A 17,595-nucleotide genomic window follows, 5' to 3' on the forward strand; every position below is an offset into this window, starting at 1 on the left:
TTGTTTTGTTGTTTTTTTTCAGGTTACCGATGTTGCTCAACAGCCACAGATTTGGTGAACTGTTTTGAGATACAGTAGGAGTAGAAAGTACAACACCTGAATTCAAATGGAAGCTCTGTGATTTAGAAGTAGAATTCTCTATGTACGTCTTTATTACTGTGGAAGTGAGAATGATGAGCAGTGAGTGCCCTCCCTCCTCCTCCCAATGCCAACAGTTTGGGTTCAGTCATGGAGTTGCTGGGAGCTGCTCCGGCTGAAAATATCTGAGCTGAGGCAGAAGTCTGTATTAATGGGTCACTGGTTGAAACAGCACTTCAGGATCTACTAAGAAGCATATTAAGGGCAGAGAGGGGGAGAAAAGCGGGTTACTCACATCTTACTGTGTTTCTAGAGCATTCAGTGATTACAGATTTGGGTCCCCAGCTATCCACAATCACTGATCCTTCACCCTTTGTCTCTAAACTTCATCAGGCCTTTGACACACCAAATGCCAGCAAAAAAGAAAAGAACAACAAAACAAGGGAGGGAGACAAAAACCCCACATTTCGAGATATTGAGGCAAATGTACTCCCAAGTTAGATGTTTGCATGGCATGGTTCATAGAACAGAAATAGCATATCCTGGGGATTTAAGAGTCTCTGGAAATGGATAACACCATAAAAACAATTGCCAACTGGAAGTACTTCTAGGGCTGGCTAGAAATCAAGAATCTTATTTTGTAATTTGTTTTGCTCCACATCAGGACAGCACTGAGACCTATTGAAATTTTGTGCAAGCAAAACAAAATGAAGTTTGTGGACATCCCAGAACGGCCAGCACATCAGTAGTTACCACTTACTTTGGTCATCTACATCCCAGGTCAGTGTTCTAACTACAGAGCTGTCTCTTTTGTCTTGCAACAAAAGAGTCTTGCAGTCTGTTTCCCACTCTGTTCATCCAAAAATGCTATGAAACCTTAAGGAAACTACCATCAGAATGATACATTCCTGTAAATACATTATATTGCTGACCATAGCAACTAGAAAGAGTCAAAAAAATCCCAAACTGTTCCAAGAACCATTTTACAGTTCCCTAGTCACTACCCCCTTCCCCTCTCCCCAAACGCTGCTTTCTACAGCTCCAGAGTCTTCGTAGAATGGGTTGGGTTGGAAGGGACCTTAAAGATCTATTAAACAGTAGCTGCCCATAAACCTATATTAAAAGTCCACATTAACCTGAGCAGGTGTCTTCTTGATGAGGAGGGTAACATCAGAACGTCTCAGAACCTTTTAGCATCATTCAGACATAAGAAGTGTTTAAAGAGTGCAATTAGTGCAATTAAACAGTTAATTCTCTAATGGGACTGCCCACTCTGTCCTTACCTCTGTTTCTTGGGATGACTGGCAGTGTTCCTCCTCTCACCATGGCAGCATTGACAGTGACACCTCCTCCTCATGATACTGCTGGCGCTGAGACAGCAGTTGCTGCAAGGAAAATGGCAGCAGAACCAGAGCATGATGAAGCTGCTGACTCAGGCACTTGGTCCTTGCTCCTCTTTGTTGCCTTCTGCAGCATAAAGTATGAAACATGAGCTAAGCCCAGACCAGCTTTTTAGCTTGAGCTCTGCTTCATGCCCAACCTAACCTAGCAAGGACTTGACCTTTCATTATTACCTGTGAAAAGCATAAGCAGAGACCACTGCTCAGAGGCCAACAGTGCTGGGGATGTTCCCGAGACATGTCCTCCCCAGTTCTTTCTATACCAGTATGGACAAGAGCACACCATTTTAGTCTTCCTATGGCTTCCTACCACTAATCCTGGCTTTGGGTCAATCAGCGTGTACTGGGCATCAAGGCTAGGCAGAGTATTTTCTGTGGGGAGCTCCTGGAGGCCCAGTTTAGGAACCACCTTGCAGGGGAGCGAGATGACAGAAAATTCATGAGGAAAAGCAAAAGGAAAACTGAACCATCCACTGGTAATTGCTGGAAATGGCCAAGGGAACAAAGGGCAGGAGTGTTGATGTTCAGTGGTTGAACTCCTGACAGAAAACACTGTTGCTTGTGTTCCACATTTAGAATCATAGAATAGTTAGGGTTGGAAAGGACCTTAAGATCATCTAGTTCTAACCCCCCTGCCATGGGCAGGGACACCTCACAATGAACCATGTCACCCAAGGCTCTGTCCAACCTGGCCTTGAACACAGCCAGGGATGGAGCATTCACAACCTCCCTGGGCAACCCATTCCAGTGCCTCACCACCCTAACAGGAAAGAATTTCCTTCTTATATCCAATCTAAACTTCCCCTGCTTAAGTTTTAACCAGTTACCCCTTGTCCTATCACTACAGTCCCTAACAAACAGTCCATCTACAGCATCCTTATAGCCCCCCTTAAGATTCTGGAAGGCTGCTCTGAGGTCTCCCCACAGCTTTCTCTTCTCCAGGCTGAACAGCCCCAACTTTCTCAGCCTGTCTTCATACGGGAGGTGCTCCAGCCCCCTGATCATCCTCGTGGCCCTTCTCTGGACTTGTTCCAACAGTTCCATGTCCTTTTTATGTTGAGGACACCAGAACTGCACACAATACTCCAAGTGAGGTCTCACAAGAGCAGAGTAGAGGGGCAGGATCACCTCCTTCAACCTACTGGTCACGCTCCTTTTGGTGCGGCCCAGGATACGGGGGGATTTCTTAAACAGCTCAAGATTATGACAAATATTACGCTATTTTTAACTCCATGCATTAAAGACTCCAAGATCCATGTACAGTAAATAGTCAAACAAGAATAAATGGGTAGGCATTCTTTTTCCCTCATTTTCCAGCTTCTTTGTACACTGAGTTATGGTAAATTTTTCTCTATTAGCAGTTCCACTATCCTTATTCCTCTCAATTTTCTCCTTTGCAGCACTTATATTAAAGATACATTCTCTTTATTGGAGGTAGGCAATGTAATGTGCTAGCTATTTTTGAAAGTTCCTGGCTAGCATCCAACAGTTCTCTATCTCCCATGTCACCTTGGGTAGGTTTTAAAGCCTCAGGTTTTCCAGGAGAACATTCCAAGAATAAAAAGAGATCTATGCTGTGAATCTGAAATACTTATGGTATTTGGGGTAGGGGGTTTTTGGGTGGTGAAAATGGAGAAGACTGCTGCAGAGACCTCTGGGGAAGAGATTGGAGCAATGCAAAGCCCTTGAATCTAGTTAGCAACAGTCACCGAGCTTCAGTCAAGTATGTCATGATCTTTTAAGATCAAAGGAACAAGTTGACTGCAGATTTTAATGTCTTTAACGAAAAACATCCCTGGCCTAGCTAAGTGCTATTTCCTTCTAGCACAGCTTTCCATAGCTGATGCACAGCTTTTCTCTCAGCCTGGAAGGAAAAGAGCAGTTCACGGAGATCAGAGGAAGGTGGGCACAGCCGAAGGTACTGGCCTCAAGAAGTTGTCCAGGCATAAGGACAACTTCCCAGACAGGTGAGGGAGGAACAGATACAGAGAGGGAGTTTGGGAAGGAGGAGACAGAAATGGTGGCAGATGGGCTCCAGTGTGCCCATGGCCAGCAAAGAGAGGGGTGGATTGGGCTGGGAAGTGCTGTGGAGGGGAGCAGGGCATCAGACGCTCACACAGCTCTTCCACAGGGCGCATGCCCCAACGCTCAATGCAGAGAACTGCTGCAATCCTCAGCTGTCACACACATACCCCAGTGAAGCTGCTGGAGTGGGGATCAGGCATGCACACTTGAGCAGCAGCATGTCCTGAGGTCTAGAGGGTCTGGGCAGCGCAGGGCTGAGCCTGCAGCATTCCCAGACCCTGCCCAGGCCCAACTCCACACCTCATGGGCTATTTAAGGGTCTGGCCAGAGCTCAGAGCTCCAGGACACCAGCGCAGCTCACAACCCCTGGCGAGACCACACAGGCTGGCTGCTGTGGGTACAAACAAGCAGAGTGCTCAGCAAAATCCACCGTGCTGCAGACACCTGTATGTATGCATCAGGAAAACCTGGAACAGACACCCCACCTCCAACAGTGGCACTGAGGCTCTCTGTTGTGTTGTGTTCACAAACACCTGGACTAAAGGCACACAGCAGACTGAGCCTGGGCAGCAAGTTGGCTGTTGAAGGTCACACACCTCAGTGAGCTATTACATGTTTAAAAGCTCTTCCTGCAGTTTAAGTGATTAGGAAAACATGGAGACCAGGTAAAATCCTGATGCAACTCGCAGGGCTAGATCCTGATTTTACACCTGTACACTGGCAAGATATAAATATTGCAGCTTTACTCCACCTAAGGCACTCCGGTATCTTTAAATCAGTAAAAAGAAGCAGCCATAAAGTGTAGCATTAACTCTGGACTGACCTGAAAGCTGTGCAGTACTGTAACCTATTGCCTCTTCCTCCCTTTCCTAAAGGGCTGTTTTAACCCCAGTTAACCAGGTCAGTGTACTGGCTCCTTCTAGATGCTGTGAAAGCCACCAAAAAAGAAAAAAAAAAAAAATTAGAGCTTTCCGAGATGCTTACAGAAAGATTAAAAATATACAGGTGTTGAGGCTGAACACAGCATCAGCTTTTCACTTGCTGAAAGGAACAGATTTTAGCATAATCACAAACACAAGGAGCTGCTAAAATTGATGCCAGTATCTGAATGTTAGTGATTTTAGGAGCTCAGGGCTTCTGTGACAGTGAAACCCTCAGTTATTGCACTGGAAAATATGGCTGGCATTTTGGTAGTGACTGCAGTTGTAAAGACAGAATTTGTAATTATCAGTGTTAGGTAATTGTTAAAACACACCTTACATCATCTGTGAATCAGCTGCTTCATCACTCATGCAGTTCACAAAGATGAAACATGCCAGGATGAGGCCCTTTGAAGCATGGGCTCAAGCCCCACAAGCAGCTGACCACACAGCAGGGAGGAGGACAGAGCAGCTTCTGTGGAATGCTTCCCTCTTCTGCTCCCAGGGACACTGCACATCCCACACCCCACACACCCTCCAGCAGAGCCATGGCCTCCATGAGCCTCCCCATCTGGTGTAACCCCCTGCCTTGCACCAGGTCAGGGGGAAGCACAGCCCATGGAGGCTGCACAGTGCTGCTGACCCAGCCAAAGATATACAGTAGGAACATCTTGGTCAAGAACAAGCAGAGATATTTATTAGATCTGTAAGTATAAAGAAAGTCCTTGAGGAGCTACACCAGACTGGAAAACAGGACATGCTGCTGTGCCAGGGCTACACCCCCCGATTTAGACATGTTGCTGGGACAAACGCCACTGCACACAGAGCAAGACATGGCAACAACCGTGGCGGAAAGGGGGACACCTTTAAAGAAAAAAACAAAAAAAAACCCACAAAAACCAAAACCAAACCAACAAAAAAGCACCACCAACAAAAATATCCCAAATAATTGAGTCTCCCAAGGCTGATAGCTGGCAGGCACTTTGGTGTATCATTTTGCAGGCCACCATCCCCACAAGGACCATGCTCCTCGACCTCTGAGCAGTTTGGCTGGCACAGAACATGTTGACCCAGTGAGCAGATGTCCCACACCCATTGGAAGATCCCTTTTGCAGACTTCACACAGCTCTTTTAACAAGATGAGTCCGTAACCAGAAAGAAAGTGCACTTTCCACAGAGAGCATTCCAGCTTCTCCTCCACGTTTTCCAGAGGTCCCTCTTGCAGCCCCTCTTCCAGCATGATGAGCAGAGTCTGATGTAAACCATGTACGGCTGTGCGTTGCTTTCCCTGGCGTGCTTTGGCCTGTGTCACGGCACAGTTTTTTGGTTCAGGCACTAGAAGCATGGTGGGTTTTTCTTCCTTCCAACTGGGAATAAAGCAAACGTGCTATTCCCAGGTGAGCATACCGGTCACGGCAGACCATTAGCTCTACAGCTGACAAAATGCTTGCTTTTCCCACATACATTTTAGCTTTAAAACATTAAAAAAAATAAATAAATAATTGTATTCCGTGTTTGAGAAAGAATTAACTTCTCTATAAATGGCACAGCACCTGTAAATTGTTGTTTCCCTTCTCCTCTGCCAACCACTAAGCCAAGGTTGATCTTTCTGCACAGCTGCCATTTCACCCTGCAGGAAGAGAATTCCTCCTTGTCCCTCCTTACCAAAACAGTTTAATCCAGGTAAGTACAAAATTCTAGAAGCCCAATATAGACTTTTCATGGACAATTCCAGCACAGAGGCTCACGAGGAAAGTTACAGACAAGTGGGAGGAAGCCTCCAGTGACTTCACTACCACAACACTAACTTGAGTTGCTGGCCTTGGGCTGCTTTAGCCAGCTGTCCCCAGACACTTCTCGAAGTGTAATGTATTCCTAACCAGTAAGCAACAAGCCTCCTGCACATGAGAAAAGAAATCTAGACAAAAAGCAACAAGCTCCCTGTCCCCCCTCCATCTATAGTACCTCTGTTTTTTTTCCCAGCCTTCCTCCTGTAACTGGAAGGCAGTCACAACTATGAACAGGAAAGCTGAATCAAGCACTGTTACTCATGCCTCCTCTTCATAGGGCTCTGATATATGGCCAGGCACTGTTCGAATGACAGCACCCCAGATCCATACTGGCTGTGTACAGTGCAAATCTGCCATACATGAATAATTCAACTACGGAACTGCTTGTGCCATCTCCATAGTAATAAATGCAGCATTAATGCAGCATATTGTATATAAGCATTCCAAATCTCTTTAGAAGATTAGATTTTATGGGAGTATTAGAACAACATTGATTAATAAACATGCTAGAAAAACAGCATGAGGGATGGAGGTATTACCTTCATATACATCACTTGGAGACTCCCACATACACACTGCCAAAACCTTCATGCCTTGAAGGGAAAAGCAGCAACCAACTTCTCCTGACTGTCCAGACACCCAAAAATGAGGTTAAATAACACAGACCACATAATCAATCCTTCAGTGGCTGTCACTCAGTTTTTCCTTCTCTGCTCCCAGGCATACCACCATCTAGTTCCCAAAGGACTATTTACAACACTGTCATTTCTGTTGATTTCTGAAAGTACAGACCTCCACTATCCTCAGTAGCAAATATACACTAGAAAAGCAAAGTGCTGAATGACTTACCCCTAACTCCAGGGATAAGAAAATACTTAATTATTTCCACTCAATTTGCTTGACTCAAGTTTGCCAGTCACCTAATTAAAAATAATTTAGTTAACAGTTCAACTAGTTCAGTCAAAGCTGGGACCAAAAATACTCCATTAGCAGGGCATGAATATGAATTGTTTTTAAAATAATCTCTGAATGTTTTGATACACAAAAGGAAGCAGCAGCTGCACCAATGAAAGTGACCTTGTCTAGCACATTGATAGACATGATTTTTTACCCTGCCAATGACTTGCTTCTTTAATCTTCTTCACCTAACAGGGGATAAATGGGATATTATGGAGTGCTCTTACGGTTTGTGTCTTCATCCTGCAGTTGGTTTTCCCTTGCACGCCCAGTGAAGGGCAACAAAGGTGATGAAGGGTCTGGAGCACAAGTCTCATGAGGAGCAGCTGAAGGAACTGGGCTTGTTAAGCCTCTCTACAACTACCTGAAAGGAAGCCATACAGAGGTGGGTGTCAGTCTCTTCTCCCAAGTGACAAGTGATAGGACGAGAGCAAACAGCTTCAGGTTGCACCAGGGGAGGTTTAGATTTGATCTGAGGAAAAATGGCTTCATTGAAAGAGTTGGCAAGCACTGGAGCAGGCTGCCCAGAGGAAGCGGTGGTCACCATCGCTGGAGGGATTTAAAGATGGGGCACAGTAAACTGCTATGGAGTATACAGAGCTGTTTCCAACCTGAAGTCATGTCCTTCTACTTTTCAGAAGATGCTACAACAGAGAGAGGAGATAGATCAAGTATTTAACATGACCATCTTCCCTAATATCTAGTCAGACGCTGTGACTCAGTACCTTAGCATTAGAGAAAGGCACTGCAAATTCAGCCAACATGATCAGAATTGTTGTTAATCATCAGTATGACAAATTGGGTCTCTCCTTCACTAGCTGGTGCTGGAAAATGCTGCAGATGTGAAAACTCCAAATGAAAAAAAAACCTCACCAGCCACTTCAAAAAAATCACTGCACACTGAACTTCCACCTCTGGCTCTGTCCCCATCTGTTGCTGGAGCCACCTCCTGTCTCTCCCTCCACTGTCCAGACACCCCCACCCAGCTGTCCTCACTTCTGAGCACTGCAGCAGCCTGGAACCCCTGCAGGAGGTTGCCTCACTTCCCTTTTGTGTTAAAAACTGATGCCGGTTCCATCATGCAAATACAGTGAAAGAAATACATATGCATGCACTCCAGGCACCTAGAACTTCAGCAATGCTCTGTATCAAAAAATTGTCACCAATACAGATACTTATTTGCAGCTGTAACTGTCTCTAGTTACTTCCACTAATACAGCATCTTTACTCCAACAGACTGATTTGCCCATGTTGGTGCTGAAACACTGTCCCCCCTGGGCTGCAGCTACTGAACAGTTAGCTCAGTGCATCACATACACAAATCAGTTTAAAGCAAACTAGAATGCATTCAGGCAACAGAGCCTTTAACTTCCTACTAAAACCTAACAACTAATCAGATCCTGCTTTTCTTATTTTTTTTTTCAGCACTGCATCTGCTCAGATTCTCTTCAAGTATAATTAAGAGACCCAGCAACTGGTATCAATTCAGTCTGCTTTGAAGAGTGACTGGACCATGCTGCCTCTTAGCCTCATGCAGTACATGCCCTGCAAACCTGGCTGCCACTTCTACACCGGAAATGCAGAAAAAAGAAAGGTATGCCATGTGGCTGGAGTCAGGCAAGGAAGCCTGGGCTGAGAAGGAAGAGTTGTAGAGAAACAGGAGAGCACAGCCTGGTGGACTTACAGCACAGAAGGGAACCTCAGACAAATTTAACCCAGAGAGAAAGTGTCTCTGAATCTGATTACTATTCAGGTCCTTAGATTACTTGGAAGATATCAAGCCCATGAAAAAAGTTCATTATGAAAGATGAAAGGGCACTGTCACTTCCTAGTTACTCTTCCACTTGGCGTAACAAATAAAGAGTTACCAAGAGGTATGGGCAGAGAAAACAGTTCTCTCTGCACAAAGCTCAGCTCTTCCCCATAAGGCTAGGAGATGGCATTCCACCTCCTGCAAGGCATGCTCTGGGAGGTTTGTATGAACATGGGTGATGTCACGTCTAAGGAGAGTACACCAGCTCCCTGCTGTACTATTTTGGGATCCAGTTCAGTACAGGAAAAACACACCTAGACAAACAATTGTTAACAGCTTCAGTCCCTCGGTGTTCCACCTGATATTGACTTGGACCAGGCTCTATTCACCTGCAAGCACATGACTGGCAATACCCACTGCTGCATTAGTACACCCTTGTTACTGACAAGCAGTAAGAGAACTAAAACACTTTTGTTTGACTTGAAAACATTCTATTTAATTTATACAAATAACTACTAAATAGAAAAAGTAGGTTAAAACAAAATAGTTATTTTTCTGGCAGAGTTTAAATGCATATTATATAGCTTAGAAGAAATAAAATGCATTTTCCCCACAGCATTCATGACCTAAAATTCTAGTTAATTCCTCCATAGCTTTCCTTTTCTAGATCAGTAAGATACTAGACACAACATCATGTGGGTAATGGCTATATATATGTTCCATATTTGAACTGAAAATATGTTACAGACCACACACCTACAAATGTGAAGCACTTAAAATGTGACTATCAAGTTGTAATATGATAATACAGAAAACAATTTATGTTTCAGGTTATACTGTGTTACAAAAACATTTGTGTAAGAAATCATGAAAGAGGCCACATAAAAATAAGCTTTAACTTTATGCACTTATTTTACAGTTTAAAAAAACTGGCAAGTGCACTAGTAATAAATAATTTGCAAGTTTTGTATAAACGAGAAATTCCTAATGTTCAGCATTATTGTAAACATCAGTACACATGTAAAATGCAGCTAAAATCTGACAGTTACATTTTCAGTTTACCAAATTCATTTCCTATTATTCAGGCATCGATCAATGTAGTGTACAGCCAATCATATTTTTGGCAAGTCATGTCATTAAAATTAACAGTGACAGTGCAAGTAAGGAATGCAAAGAATTCCTAGTGCAATAAAGAAGAGAAGCACAGGCAATATTGCTGATTAAAATTTACCACTTCCATGTGTTTGCCCTGGGAGTGATTAGGAGAATTAAAAGTAAAAAAATAAAAAAAAAAAGAAAAAAACGAAAAAAAAGAAAAAAAAGAAAAGAGCTGTTCAAAGCCATTATTTAATGCCCTGATCTTGTCTTAGGATTTCTCTGTCTTCCTTCAGGCCACTACCTTTGCAACAGTACATCCAGCGTGAGTCCTTATAGCTTGACCATTTGTGAAATGCCCATTGCAGTCACTGAGCAAAGTCCATATGGTTCCGATGTCTCCCACACAGATGGCTTGGTAAGAACTTCTGCCTCTATAAGTAGCCACATGGGGACCAATCGTATAAACTGTCTGTCCAGACTACTTCTGAACCAGACAAACGCCTTCCTATCAGGAGAGCACCACGAGAAGAAGGTCAACAGTCAGCTTTCAGTTTATCTAAGGAATTATCAATTTTGGTCAAAGTCTTTTTGATTCGCAGGGCTGTTAGTCTCGCTGATGGATTTTGATACCAGCATTCTTTCATCAACTTGGCAAGAGATGTTAATGTCTGGGAAGAATAAAAATAAAAAACAACAAAACACATATTAAGTCCACAAATAACAAGCCAAGAAACCACTAGATTGAGTTTTATTGCCTTATTAATACTCAATTTTCAGGATGTACAGAGAGCTTATAGGTGTTGAAAAGGCCCAAGTTTGATAACTTGGTTAAACCCAGAGAATAACTAAACCATGGCCTGGCTGGAGAAACAAGCTAGCATAATTTTAAACAACGGAGTTTTGTTTTTTTCCTAATTGAGAAAACACTCCACAGAATCTCTTCTCAATGAAACTGACTCCAGTAAGATTGATGAAGGAAGCCAGACAAGGTACAGATTTCATCATGCCTTGTACAACTTTAAATGGCTGTGATTCACAGCTGGCTGGTGCAGCCAGCTCTACAACCAAAACCATATAGCTGGGACATCTCCTCCTAGTTGACCCTAGCCAACCATGCAGATTCAACCTGACCTCCACAGCTTCAGTAATAAGGAACAAGAACTGGTCAACCTGGAGAGTCCAGTGCTGAGGAAAAACTTCAGCAGCAGCCTTTCAAAAAGGACAACAAACCCTTATCCTGTAGGCAGGAGAGAGACCAAAATGCTGTTCTAAATCTGCATGCTTATAAAAACCACAGAAAGTTCTACACGGGTTACCTTTCCCTTAAAAAAAACAACAAACAAACAACGAAACTCTTTGAAAGAAAACAACAACATACAAAGAGTCGCTTTATAACAGTTATTGTTAAATCATGCTTCTAAAAGAGTCATCTGTGAATAGCTCAGACTCCACAGTTAGGGGCTTGCTCACTACTCCAACTAAATTTGCTCTTACTGCTCCAACATAAAGGTCCATGCCAGCATGCTCCTGCAATCTGTACAGGTAATGCTTTCAACAAGCAGCACTGAGACCATTTTAACTTCAAGTGACTGAAAATAACTTTCATGACTTTATTTCAAAAGAAGAAAGGTCAAATTGTATCTTTGCAACTACCCACAGGCACACCCACTTACAGGGTCTGAGAACCATCTGTTGGGAATGTTCGGCCTTTGCTGATCTACACAGACCACTTTTCTCATGTCTTCAAAACTGGGATCATTTGGAACCAAGTCATAAAATGGTGGTTTGTAGTCTTCCACAATACCTGGTGAGACACAAACAAGAGGCATTATTTAATGACTGTCAGTGAAACAGCATTTCTGCACGCATGACCTATGTGTCTAAAAAGCAGAAAAATCTTTGAAAAGTTAACACCACTGCGTCAAACAGCCATTAAACAACAAAATAGCACTGGAATAGGAACAGCTTTTTCTACCTAAAATGTTAATTAATAGTATCCTATTACAGCCCCACAAAGAACTACAACCATTTTACAGACGCTTGACCTGAAATCATGAGGAACAAATTCACTTCCCAAAAGCACATCTTTTATAATGCACAGGGGTTTACTGACTACCATAAAACTGTGATTTCTACTAGCAAATGCAAAAGAAAATTAAGGTCTGCACTGTAGTTTTTAACAGGCTTACCACATACTTTGCATAGTTTTATGATTCCTGAAAGTGTCCAATAAGCATGTCAGCATCTACAGACCCTCACGCTGGTGCTTCAAATAGTTTCTTTCTTGTTACAAATAGTAAAATACCTAGGGTAACTGGCACCACATGCCATCACAAAGCCAAACGCCTAAGAGCCTGTAGCACCCAGTGTCTGAATGCATGTTCTAGGATTCTGCACTGAAAACCAAATATGTTATGTGTACTCTCACAACTTGCCAGCCAGCCTACATCAAACTGACAGGATGAAAAGCCTTTTTCCTACTAGCACATGTGTGTATGGCTGCTGTTTCATCAGTTTTGTATACCAAACATCACCTACGGGGCTGAACTTTTGGCTTTACAGTCCTCCTGCTTCCTCCCAGAACACAGAATAACATTTTGTGTGAGAACTCAAGAGCACAAAAAAAACCCCTCCTGCATACCCACACTGTCCATGCCTCCATTTCAAATACAGTAGTGGCCTTATACAAGCCAAATGCAGAACTTCAGAGATACATCATATAACTCTGAAAATACTTCCAGGGTCATTAGGATGTTACAGATGAACTTTATCACTAGAAAAGTCTGGCTCTAAATTACTGTTTTCATGGGGTCTTTCCAAAGTATAGGGTACATAACTGGCTGTTACAGATAAAGGCGGACAATAAAAAGAAAGAAATGAGGTGGGTCTAACCTTTACTCCAATAGGGCCAATCTAGTTCTACCATTCTCTGCTCTACCACAGCCAAACGTCACAGGCCCCAAGGGACCACTGCTGGCTCCACCAGCAGCCTGCCAGCAGCATCAGCAAGCCACTGTGACCTCTAGCCCACACCGCCCCTCCTCACAAAGCCAGCACTGAACTGTGACACGCTTCTCTTGCTCACGCCCTGGAAAGCCAGCCACTTGCTTCAAGGGATGCCCTAGTCCCTTCAGCACAACTTCTAGCATGCTGCTTTCTGGACAGCTTTAAGATGACTTCTGTCATCTATAATATATTGCATCTCTTGCGGTTGCTGCCTTTTTGCCACTCAAATAAACTAGAACTTGCACATACATCCATATTTTCTTCACCTTTATTTCTCATTCCTTTAGCATCAAGTCATCCTATGCATGCACAGATGTAACTGCTGGAGCAAGGCAAAATCTACACAAGCAACCAAGCAACAGACACATCCTTGCACACATAATGATGATCACACACCAGGGCTGGCTTTGAGCAGTAACCATCTTTCAGCTTCTAGCATCACTATTAATATCCTAATACTGGGATCAATAGTGAAGATTCACAAGGAACAGAACCGTAAGTGCCTGGCACCAGATAGTGATGATGCAGGGCACTGCACGCTAGGAAGGGAGCACATCTGAAAAGCAGCAACCATCCACTCTGCAAGGAACAAGTACTGGTCTATTAAAGAGAGTAAAATACTGATTTGGGGCCTTAAACTGCATTTCCATGTTCAGAGAGAAATGCTGATTGGCTCCTGCTACAGCACAAAGACAACAGACAAATACTCTTGGTTGTGGTGAAGGAATTTCCTATCACATTTTCCCCTTTATACTAAGCCACAATAGAAAAATACTGAGAATCACCAAGTCACCTTCAGGACCATTAAGTGTAAAGAAAATATTAAAATATTAAAAATTAAAAATTTTAAAATAAACATTTTTAAAACTTCAGAAATATTTTTATCTATTTTTTAATATCAGACTTATTAGCCAGATTACACTTCACAGTCTCCACAAACTGAAGTATTAAATCAGGCTGACTTTCTGAAACAGACTTTGCATCTTGACCCAGTAAATGAGATATGAAGAGTGTTCCATCAGTATGGAATAGCAACATATACACTACCAAGTGCCTCTAGCCCACCGAAGGCACGCCCTAGCACACTACTGCCTTGACCTCAGCATGCTCAGTCCTGGTGCCAAAGTCTTACTACAAATCAAACAGGGTTATCTGAGCAACCACCTGATGTAATAATGATTTCCACAAAGCTAAACACTCAGATTTGAGAGAAAATGTTTGCTCCATTTCAAACCAGCACAAGTGTAATTACCTATGGAAACAGCCAGAAATACAGAGCAACTGGAAAGAAGTATTGTGGAATTAGTATCACCATCATGTTAAATTTAAGACTCTAGTGGCACAACAAATGTTATTACATCTCTGTATTACTTCTGCCATTGTGGCACTGAGCTCAGCCTGAACAAAATTACTGAAGCATTTACCTATCACCTCTGCCAGGTCTGCATACTGAGTTTCATACCATCCTGGCAAAGGGGCCAGCACGCAAAGTAAGCTTGCTCGTTTAAAAGTAGCTCAGGTAAATTTTCTGTGAACTGCAGATACTGCAGCAATACATACAGAAACTTCAGCCCAGGAATATTTAGATTACAGCTACTGTTTCATAGAATTTTCATTTCAAGAAGTAACTAGGTAAGACTGTATTTTTAGGTACGTTGCACAGAGTATACACATGCACACATAAGTACAAATACGTATTCATAAACAAAGGGAACAAGACATCTAATATTCCACAAAGGATTACCAGCCTCCAAAACAGTGTGGCTTGACAGATTACAGATGAACTACTCAAAATTCAAGATTGGCAATGAAAACAAACTTATCAAAAGCTTACATGTGAAGTTTTGTCATCACATAGGCCAGCTGCAATGTTCAAATGGACAACACTCTACACAGTGCCTATGCGCAAGCACCTATCTCTGGTAAGCCCTGCTGGTCCCAACACATGGAACAAGCTTATAGAGATTTTATGATCTAAAATTTTCAATGTAACTATTTGGTATAAATTATTTCTCATCATGATTTAGAACATCACAGAAGACAGGTCTTTCTTCTCTCATACCAACAACTTCAACAGAGGCAGCAAGGCATCAGGAATTACCATACTTCAGAGGTCCAGTATTTTACTGTGCATCCCATGCATTTTGGTAGCTGATGCTTTGTTGTGAATTACCATTTACTTTACTCCTTCTAAAAACAAGTAAAGGAGTCCCAAATACTTACCATTGCTAACCATGCGTCTAGCTACTTCCCAAAGAACTAGCCCAAAAGCCCAGATATCAACCCTTTTATATGAGTCAAAGCAGTCTGCCTGGATAGTTTCATCCAAGACTTCTGGAGCCATGTAGCGTTTGGTACCCACACGGGGATTGTTCCCCACATCCAACTGATTCGTGCTTTGGGAGTGCATAACTGCAAGGCCTGAAGGAAAGGAAAATAAAAACCCACTGTTAAACTCACTTTAAAACTATAGCAGAATACATTTAAAATTACATGTGAACTGTGACACCCATCAGACAGTTTCTTAAAAAGAAAGAGCTGAGAAACCAACTGACCAAGGACCAACTGGGTCAGATCCAAACTAGCTATCTAAAACAGCCACTGTGTCGGCAGACTTAGACCAATTATCTCCTCAGGGATTACCATTAAGCACTTTATTGCACTGTTGCAAAATGTTGTCATTAAGTGTTCTGCAGCCACTGGATGTCACCAGTGCTCTAGGCACGTATACACAGAAGGCCAAGCATCTGTTACTTAGGAGAAAACAATTTGACACAGCATTCAAATTTATTTATAGAACTTTGGGGTAGGTGGATATATCCGAACTGTGGGGAAAAGAAGAAAAACACCGCATGATGGATATACACGTTACAAAAAAAATAAAGCTGGAAAAGAAAAAAACACCGTATTTGCAGTAGCTTGAAAAATAAACATCCTCAAGCTGATCTAAAATGAGTCAGTCAAAACCACTCTACCTGGTTTCTACTAATTACTAAACATTTAAGCAAAGAACATTATGTGAGGGACTAAATTACAGTAAATTTGGAAACACACAGAGTACTCATTTTGCCATGGTAAACAGAGAGCACTGCAAATTGAACAGCAGCAGGTGCATGACATAACTAAGCAATAGAACGGACAACACAAATGCTCCTAATTTCCTCAGGAAATCTTGTAAGAAGAACATAGACCATTTACATTTAACATGAGTTTATTTTAGATGAGACTTAAAAACCTTATTAGCACTGTCCCACAAAAATTTAACCTATCACCAGGTCATTAATAATATTTTCTCTTCCTGAAGAACAGTCTGTACTTCAATGTAACAAAAATTTGGAAAGCTTTGCTACAATTGCACTTCAAGTAATTTCAAGGTACCAAGAAAATGCTTACAGCACTTCTAGAACGATACCATCTACTAACCCCATGACTACTGAGAAGATAACTTGCAAAGTTTGCTCTCCAGATAAAAATGTTTTGTCATATATATACTCATACAGGACATTTACGCACATTTGTACATACATGTTTGTTTATATTAAATTATACAGTATGTATTCATTGTAACATTCTTCTGGGGGAAAAAAAAACCAAAACAAAACAAAACAGCCAAGCAAAAAAACCTGGCACACTGGAAACAAAGGTTAAAAACAAATTTCCTGGCAAACTCTTAAGACATCAAGACTTTGGAGAACACTTTGATAAAAACCATAATAGTCCATCCAAATTGGGCAAACTAGATTCAATAGATTGGCAGGTCAAAGGTCTACAGCTGAGGGATGCAAGTCAGCATCCTGTACACTACAAATTGAAAAAATGTTGCAATAAGGTCAGGGGACAACCATGTTGTAATCAGGGTCTCATCATGGGGCATCCGGGCTGTTTACAAAAGTCAGGAAACAGATATTGCACTGCTTCAATTGCTTTTCACCTCAGGAAATCTCAATGCATATTTAACTTAAGTCTGCATAAGTGCTTGTCAGAGAAACTCTTTCAAGATTCTACTTCTTCAAAAAAAAAAAAAGAACAAAAAAAGAACAAAAAAAAGAAAAAGGCTTGACAGGCATACAAATCGATGAAACACACTGGTTTTCAAGACAAAAAAAATCCTCTTTAGTATACTGGAGTATCTGCTAAAAAAAAAAAACAACCAAAATTTAGCTAAAATAATAAAACCAACATTTTGTTATCATTCTTTATACCTTCTTCACCAATACCAGGCATTCACTGCCCTACATGGAGGGGCAAGGGGATGGAAGGAGTTAAGAGGAAGGCTAGGGTTTTTCTTTTTGTACAAATGTTATTCTGCTGTTCTATAAAGTTGCCCAACTAAGACCTATCACCATGCATGCAAATTGCTTTAGGAGAGCAGAACTTCTCCACAGTGCTGACAGACTGAGGCAAGATTAACATCCATCCTTGGACTTTATCACACAGTTTCTGCTTAGCTAGAACATATCTGAAACAGCCAATTTTGTAACTGCGACTCCAGATACTCGGGTTGCCGGTCAAGATACCGGTTTCCACGATGCCTGGTGAATGATGAGCGCCCAATTCATAAAGCTCTC

General features: G+C 42.2%; 1 protein-coding gene across 2 annotated transcripts in view; it reads right to left on the minus strand.

The window, feature by feature from the left end:
• Positions 1 to 9,614: 9,614 nt before the first annotated feature.
• ACVR1 (activin A receptor type 1) overlaps positions 9,615 to 17,595 on the minus strand; it is a 63,511-nt gene continuing 55,530 nt past the window's right edge. For both annotated transcript variants that reach the window (XM_057415555.1, XM_057415553.1), the window contains exons 8-10: positions 15,251 to 15,448; positions 11,695 to 11,825; positions 9,615 to 10,689 (exon numbers count right to left, since the gene is read on the minus strand). In XM_057415555.1, the coding sequence (XP_057271538.1) occupies positions 10,555 to 10,689; positions 11,695 to 11,825; positions 15,251 to 15,448 (464 nt within the window). In that variant the 3' untranslated portion in view covers positions 9,615 to 10,554. The remainder of the gene's footprint in view (positions 10,690 to 11,694; positions 11,826 to 15,250; positions 15,449 to 17,595) is intronic.

The sequence above is a fragment of the Pezoporus wallicus genome, unplaced genomic scaffold, assembly GCF_028554395.1.
Source record: "Pezoporus wallicus isolate ANWC-B61680 ecotype Strahan unplaced genomic scaffold, APGP_CSIRO_Pwel_v1 contig_736, whole genome shotgun sequence".
NCBI lineage: Eukaryota > Metazoa > Chordata > Aves > Psittaciformes > Psittacidae > Pezoporus > Pezoporus wallicus.